At 44.0% G+C, this 8836-nt stretch overlaps 1 protein-coding gene across 1 annotated transcript in view; it reads left to right on the forward strand.

The window, feature by feature from the left end:
* The window catches only part of LOC115184904 (GTP-binding protein Rheb), an 11978-nt gene extending 4671 nt beyond the window's left edge, over nt 1-7307 (forward strand). Inside the window, exons 5-8 of the mRNA XM_029745458.1 lie at nt 2756-2812; nt 3758-3805; nt 3943-4024; nt 7204-7307. Of these exons, the coding sequence (XP_029601318.1) occupies nt 2756-2812; nt 3758-3805; nt 3943-4024; nt 7204-7296 (280 nt within the window). The 3' untranslated portion in view covers nt 7297-7307. The remainder of the gene's footprint in view (nt 1-2755; nt 2813-3757; nt 3806-3942; nt 4025-7203) is intronic.
* The last annotated feature ends 1529 nt before the right edge of the window (nt 7308-8836 follow it).

Here is an 8836-nt window from a genome sequence, read left to right on the forward strand (position 1 = left end):
GATGTATGACAGGATGTATAACAGGATGTATAACAGGATGTAAAACAGGATGTATAACAGGATGTATAACAGGATGTATAACAGGATGTATGACAGGATGTATAACAGGATGTATAACAGGATGTATAACAGGATGTATAGCAGGATGTATAACAGGATGTATAACAGGATGTATAACAGGATGTATAGCAGGATGTATGGCAACTTCTCGGCATCTGACCGTAAGGCGCTACAGAGGGTAGTGCGTACGGCCCAGTACATCACTGGGGCCAAGCTTCCTGCCATCCTGGACTGCTGAACAATGAATCAAATGGCCACCCTGCTATTTACATTGACCCCCCCCATTTGTTTTATACACTGCTGCTACTCTGTTTATTATCTATACATAGTCACTTCACCCCTACCTACATGTACAAATTACCTCAACTAACCTGTACCCCGCACACTGACTCAGTACCAGTACCCCCTGTATACAGCCTCCACATTGGCTCTGAACCGGTACCCCCTGTATATAGCCTCCACATTGACTCAGTACCGTAACACCCTGTATATAGCCTCCACATTGACTCTGTACCGGTACCCCCTGTATATAGCCTCCACATTGACTCTGTACCGTAACACCCTGTATATAGCCTCCACATTGACTCTGTACCGGTAGCCCCTGTATATAGCCTCCACATTGACTCTGTACCGGTACCCCCTGTATATAGCCTCCACATTGACTCTGTACCGGTACCCCCTGTATATAGCCTCCACATTGACTCTGTACCAGTACCCCCTGTATATAGCCTCCACATTGACTCTGTACCGGTACCCCCTGTATATAGCCTCCACATTGACTCTGTACCGGTACCCCCTGTATATAGCCTCCACATTGACTCTGTACCGGTACCCCCCTGTATATAGACTCCACATTGACTCTGTACCGGTACCCCCTGTATATAGCCTCCACATTGACTCTGTACCGGTACCCCCTGTATATAGCCTCCACATTGACTCTGTACCGGTACCCCCGTATATAGCCTCCACATTGACTCTGTACCGGTACCCCCTGTATATAGCCTCCACATTGACTCTGTACCGGTACCCCCTGTATATAGACTCCACATTGACTCTGTACCGGTACCCCTGTATATAGCCTCCACATTGACTCTGTACCGGTACCCCCTGTATATAGCCTCCACATTGACTCTGTACCGGTACCCCCTGTATATAGCCTCCACATTGACTCTGTACCGGTACCCCCTGTATATAGCCTCCACATTGACTCTGTACCGGTACCCCCCCTGTATATAGCCTCCACATTGACTCTGTACCGGTACCCCCTGTATATAGCCTCGTTATTGTTATGTTATTGTGTTACTTTTTTATTATTTTATACTTTAGTTTATTTGGTAAATATTTTCTTAACTCTTCTTGAACTGCACTGTTGGTTAAGGGCTTGTAAGTAAGCATTATGTATGACAGTATGTAGTACATTATGTATGACAGTATATAGTACAGTATGTATGACAGTATGTAGTACAGTATGTAGTACAGTATATAGTACAGTATGTAAGACAGTATGTATGACAGTATATAGTACAGTATGTAGGACATTATCTATGACAGTATATAGTACAGTAAGTAGTACATTATCTATGACAGTATATAGTACATTATGTATGACAGTATGTAGTACATTATGAATGACAGTATGTAGTACATTATGTATGACAGTATGTAGTACATTATGTATGACAGTATATAGTACAGTATGTAGGACATTATCTATGATAGTATATAGTACAGTATGTAGGACATTATCTATGACAGTATATAGTACAGTAAGTAGTACATTATCTATGACAGTATATAGTACAGTGTGTAGGACATTATCTATGACAGTATATAGTACAGTGTGTAGGACATTATCTATGACAGTATATAGTACAGTATGTAGTACATTATCTATGACAGTATATGGTACAGTATGTAGGACAGTATGTATGACGGTATATAGTACATTATGTATGACAGTATGTAGTACATTATGTATGACAGTATGTAGTACATTATGTTTGACAGTATATAGTACATTATGTATGACAGTATGTAGTACATTATGTATGACAGTATATAGTACATTATGTAGGACATTATCTATGACAGTATGTAGTACATTATGTATGACAGTATATAGTACAGTATGTATGACATTATCTATGACAGTATATAGTACAGTATGTAGTACATTATCTATGAGAGTATATAGTACAGTATGTAGTACATTATCTATGACAGTATATTGTACAGTATATAGTACAGTATGTAGTACATTATCTATGACAGTATATAGTACATTATGTATGACATTATGTAGTACATTATGTATGACAGCATGTAGTACATTATGTATGACAGTATATAGTACATTATGTATGACAGTATGTAGTACAGTATGTATGACAGTATGTAGTACATTATGTAGGACATTGTGTAGGACATTATCTATGACAGTATATAGTACATTATGTATGACAGTATATAGTTCGTTATGTATGACAGTATATAGTACATTGTGTGGGACATTATCTATGACAGTATGTAGTACATTATGCAAGACAGTATGTAGGACATTATCTATGACAGTATATAGTACAGTATATAGTACAGTATGTAGTACATTATCTATGACAGTATATAGTACAGTATATAGTACATTATGTATGACAGTATGTTAGTATGTCATCTGCTGTTTTTCTCTCTTCTCCAGTTTTGAAGTAGTTCAGGTTATCCATGAAAAACTTCTGGATATGGTGGGGAAAGCTCAGTGAGTATCTACTGTAACCTGACTGTATATTAACCCTCTACTGTAACCTGATGTATATTAACCCTCTACTGTAACCTGACTGTATATTAACCCTCTACTGTAACCTGACTGTATATTAACCCTCTACTGTAACCTGACTGTATATTAACCCTCTACTGTAACCTGACTGTATATTAACCCTCTACTGTAACCTGACTGTATATTAACCCTCTACTGTAACCTGATGTATATTAACCCTCTACTGTAACCTGACTGTATATTACCCCTCTACTGTAACCTGACTGTATATTAACCCTCTACTGTAACTTGACTGTATATTAACCCTCTACTGTAACCTGACTGTATATTATCCCTCTACTGTAACCTGACTGTATATTAACCCTCTACTGTAACCTGACTGTATATTAACCCTCTACTGTAACCTGACTGTATATTAACCCTCTACTGTAACCTGACTGTATATTATCCCTCTACTGTAACCTGACTGTATATTAACCCTCTACTGTAACCTGACTGTATATTAGCCCTCTACTGTAACCTGACTGTATATTAACCCTCTACTGTAACCTGACTGTATATTAACCCTCTACTGTAACCTGACTGTATATTAACCCTCTACTGTAACCTGACTGTATATTAACCCTCTACTGTAACCTGACTGTATATTATCCCTCTACTGTAACCTGACTGTATATTAACCCTCTACTGTAACCTGACTGTATATTAGCCCTCTACTGTAACCTGACTGTATATTAACCCTCTACTGTAACCTGACTGTATATTAACCCTCTACTGTAACCTGACTGTATATTAACCCTCTACTGTAACCTGACTGTATATTAACCCTCTACTGTAACCTGACTGTATATTAACCCTCTACTGTAACCTGACTGTGTCATTTTTGGAATATGGGATACATTTAATACAACATATGTTTCTCTACAGAGTTCCTATTATATTGGTGGGGAATAAGAATGACCTGCACATGGAACGGTATGACACACACACACACACACACACACACACACACACACACACACACACACACACACACACACACACACACACACACACACACACACACACACACTGTGGTGTCAGATTTATGTGCTATTTGCTTTGTGTCCCAGGGTGATCAGCTGTGAGGAAGGGAAGGCCCTAGCAGACTCCTGGAACGCTGCCTTCATGGAGTCCTCAGCTAAGGAGAACCAGGTGAAGGCAACTGAAGCCAGGCGGACACTACCCGATCTACAGGCCCCAGATCAGCTCTTAGACACTACCCGATCTACAGGCCCCAGATCAGCTCTTAGACACTACCCGATCTACAGGCCCCAGATCAGCTCTTAGACACTACCCGATCTACAGGCCCCAGATCAGCTCTTAGACACTATCCGATCTACAGGCCCCAGATCAGCTCTTAGACACTATCCGATCTACAGGCCCCAGATCAGCTCTTAGACACTACCTGATCTACAGGCCCCAGATCAGCTCTTAGACACTACCTGATCTACAGGCCCCAGATCAGCTCTGAGACACTACCCGATCTACAGGCCCCAGATCAGCTCTTAGACACTACCCCATCTACAGGCCCCAGATCAGCTCTTACATTTACATTTGCGTCATTTAGCAGACGCTCTTATCCAGAGCGACTTACAAATTGGTGCATTCACCTTATGATATCCAGTGGAACATCCACTTAACAATAGTACATCTATATCTTTTTTTTTTTGGGGGGGGGGGGTTAGAAGGATTACTTAATCCTATCCCAGGTATTCCTTAAAGAGGTGGGGTTTCAGGTGTCTCCGGAAGGTGGTGATTGACTCCGCTGTCCTGGCGTCGTGAGGGAGCTTGTTCCACCATTGGGGTGCCAGAGCAGCGAACAGTTTTGACTGGGCTGAGCGGGAACTGTGCTTCCGCAGAGGTAGGGAGGCGAGCAGGTCAGAGGTGGATGAACGCAGTGCCCTTGTTTGGGTGTAGGGACTGATCAGAGCCTGAAGGTACGGAGGTGCCGTTCCCCTCACAGCTCCGTAGGCAAGCACCATGGTTTTGTAGCAAATGCGAGCTTCAACTGGAAGCCAGTGGAGAGAGCGGAGGAGCGGGGTGACGTGAGAGAACTTGGGAAGGTTGAACACCAGACGGGCTGCGGCGTTCTGGATGAGTTGTAGGGGTTTAATGGCACAGGCAGGGAGCCCAGCCAACAGCGAGTTGCAGTAATCCAGACGGGAGATGACAAGTGCCTGGATTAGGACCTTCCTTTGTGAGGCAGGGTCGTACTCTGCAAATGTTGTCGAGCATGAACCTATAGGATCGGGTCACCGCCTTGATGTTAACGGAGAACGACAGGGTGTTGTCTAGGGTCACGCCAAGGCTTTTAGCACTCTGGGAGGAGGACACAATGGAGTTGTCAACCGTGATGGCGAGATCATGGAACGGGCAGTCCTTCTCCTGGAGGAAGAGCAGCTCCGTCTTGCCGAGGTTCAGCTTGAGGTGGTGATCCGTCATCCGTCATACTGGATTCTGCTGGGGCCTTAGACACTACCCGATCTACAGTCCCCAGATCAGCTCTTAGACACTACACCATCTACAGTCCCCAGATCAGCTCTTAGACACTATCCGATCTACAGGCCCCAGATCAGCTCTTAGACACTACCCGATCTACAGGCCCCAGATCAGCTCTTAGACACTACACCATCTACAGTCCCCAGATCAGCTCTTAGACACTACCTGATCTACAGGCCCCAGATCAGCTCTTAGACACTACCCGATCTACAGGCCCCAGATCAGCTCTGAGACACTACCCCATATACAGACCCCAGATCAGCTCTTAGACACTACCCCATCTACAGGCCCCAGATCAGCTCTTAGACACTATCCGATCTACAGGCCCCAGATCAGCTCTTAGACACTAACCGATCTACAGGCCCCCGATCAGCTCTTAGACACTACCCGATCTACAGGCCCCAGATCAGCTCTTAGACACTACCCCATCTACAGTCCCCAGATCAGCTCTTAGACACTACCCCATCTACAGTCCCCAGATCAGCTCTTAGACACTAACCGATCTACAGGCCCCAGATCAACTCTTAGACACTACCCGATCTACAGGCCCCAGATCAGCTCTTAGACACTATCCGATCTACAGGCCCCAGATCAGCTCTTAGACACTAACCGATCTACAGACCCCCGATCAGCTCTTAGACACTATCCGATCTACAGGCCCCAGATCAGCTCCCGTCGCATTTGACCAAATTGTAGTAAATCGGATCAAACCCAGAGTAAGACGTGAAGTGTAAGCACATACCACATTTGTGGTTGATGGCTGTTCCAGTGCACTTACGGCATCCTGATCCTTTTCAAACATGTTGAATATATTCGCTTCAAAATCGGTCATTATCGCTAAGTGTTAGCAGTCCCACCATCAGCCAATCAGCTACTCAGAACTATAAAGGTTCTCTTCAACTACTTGAAATTACAAATTCATCACTCTCTCTCTCTCTCTCTCTCACACACACACACACACACGTCAAAGGAGCTGGTTGTGGACTACAGGAAACGGAGGGTCGAGAACGCCCCCATTCACATAGACAGGGTTGTAGGTGGAGCGGTTCGAGAGCTTCGAATTCCTCCCTGTCCACATCACCAAGAACTTAACACGGTCCTCTCACACTCGACAGCCCGTCATCCCCCTCAGGAGGTTGAAAAGATTTGGCATTGGTCCTCAGACCTCAGCCACTCTAGTCATAGACTGTTCTCTCTGCTACCGCCTCTTCTTACCTCCAGCTCTTTCTGCAAAATCATCCGTCCATTTTGTCCTCTTTTCTGTAACTTTGCGTCCCCAAAATCATCAGTCCATTTTGGTATATATGGCCAATATACCACGGCTAAGGGCTGTTATTATGTATGATGCGACGCGGCGTGCCTGAACACAGCCCCTAGCCGTGGTATATTGGCCATATACCACAAACCCCAGAGGTGCCTTATTGCTATTATAAACTGGTTACCAACGTAATTAGAGCAGTGAAAATAAACGTTTTGTCATACCCGTGGTTATACGGTCTGATATACCATGGTTTTCAGCCAATCAGAATTCAGGGCTCAAACCACCCAGTTTATAATATATATTCAAGAATTTATATATTAAAGTATCTGTTCAGTTTTATTCTATTCTAACTCTATATGTTTCCTGTCTCAGACAGTAGTGTTTCAATAGATAACAAAGTCATCTGGTCTAATATATTCTACTGGATTCTGCTGGGCTGTTCTAACTTTATTGTATTTCTCCTGTCTCAGATGGCTGTTGTGTTTTAAAAGATAACAACACTAGTCTTCTATTCCATTATATTCTGGGTTCTAGTGGATTCTACTCTGACTGTTCTATTCCCCCGTCTCAGACAGCGGTGGAGGTGTTCAAGACCATGATCCTGGAGGCGGAGAAGCTGGAAGGCGGCGTCCAACCAGGGAAGACTTCCTGCTCCCTCATGTAGAGCTGCCAACCAATCAAACACAGAATAGGACACTGCACTGGGATATCCCGTTACTTGAAGGCTTCCTGCCAGTTCCAACTACTACTTATCAACTGTCTTCAACTGTCATCAGTTGTCTTCAACTGTTTATTTACCAGTATTTCTGTATGTCTGTATTGTTTTCCCATTTGTTATGAAAGGTTGAGTGACTGTTTTCTGTCATACTGTACATTTCCCACAATCCACCTCTCAACTGTTCTGACCTCAGCCCTGATGCAAAACTGAGGCCCCGGCAAGAAATTACCACTAGCTCCAAGAACAGGCTCTCCAACCCTGTTCTTGGAGCGATACCCTCCTGTAGGTTTTAACTCCAACCCTGTTCCTGGAGAGCTACCCTCCTGTAGGTTTTAACTTCAACCCTGTTCCTGGAGAGCTACCCTCCTGTAGGTTTTAACTCCAACCCTGTTCTTGGAGCGATATCCTCCTGTAGGTTTTAACTCCAACCCTGTTCCTGGAGAACTACCATCCTGTAGGTTTTAACTCCAACCCCGTTCCTGGAGAGCTACCCTCCTGTAGGTTTTAACTCCAACCCTGTTCTTGGAGCGATATCCTCCTGTAGGTTTTAACTCCAACCCTGTTCCTGGAGAACTACCATCCTGTAGGTTTTAACTCCAACCCCGTTCCTGGAGAGCTACCCTCCTGTAGGTTTTAACTCCAACCCTGTTCCTGGAGAGCTACCCTCCTGTAGGTTTTAACTCCAACCCTGTTCCTGGAGAGCTACCATCCTGTAGGTTTGCACTCCAACCCTGTTCCTGGAGAGCTACCATCCTGTAGGTTTGCACTCCAACCATAATCTGGCGGTCCTGATTCCAATAATTAGCTGGTTGATGAGATGAATCAGGTTAGTTACAACTGGGGTTAGAGCCAAAACCTACAAGAGGGTTGGCATTAAAACCTACAGGAGGGTTAGCATTAAAACCTACAAGAGGGTTAGAGCAAAAACCTACAGGAGGGTTGGCATTAAAACCTACAAGAGGGTTAGAGCCAAAACCTACAGGAGGGTTCGAGCCAAAACCTACAAGAGGGTTGGCATTAAAACATACAGGAGGGTTAGCATTAAAACCTACAAGAGGGTTAGAGCCAAAACCTACAGGAGGGTTGGCATTAAAACCTACAAGAGGGTTAGAGCCAAAACCTACAGGAGGGTTAGAGCCAAAACCTACAGGAGTGTTAGCATTAAAACCTACAGGAGGGTTAGCATTAAAACCTACAGGAGGGTTGGCATTAAAACCTACAGGAGGGTTAGCATTAAAACATACAGGAGGGTTGGCATTAAAACCTACAGGAGGGTTAGCATTAAACCCTACAGGAGGGTTAGCATTAAAACCTACAGGAGGGTTAGCATTAAAACCTACAGGAGGGTTAGAGCCAAAACCTACAGGAGGGTTAGCATTAAAACCTACAGGAGGGTTAGCATTAAAACCTACAGGAGGGTTAGCATTAAAACCTACAAGAGGGTTAGAGCAAAAACCTACAGGAGGGTTGGCATTAAAACCTACAA

The sequence above is a fragment of the Salmo trutta genome, unplaced genomic scaffold (genome assembly GCF_901001165.1).
Source record: "Salmo trutta unplaced genomic scaffold, fSalTru1.1, whole genome shotgun sequence".
In the NCBI taxonomy this organism is placed as follows: domain Eukaryota; kingdom Metazoa; phylum Chordata; class Actinopteri; order Salmoniformes; family Salmonidae; genus Salmo; species Salmo trutta.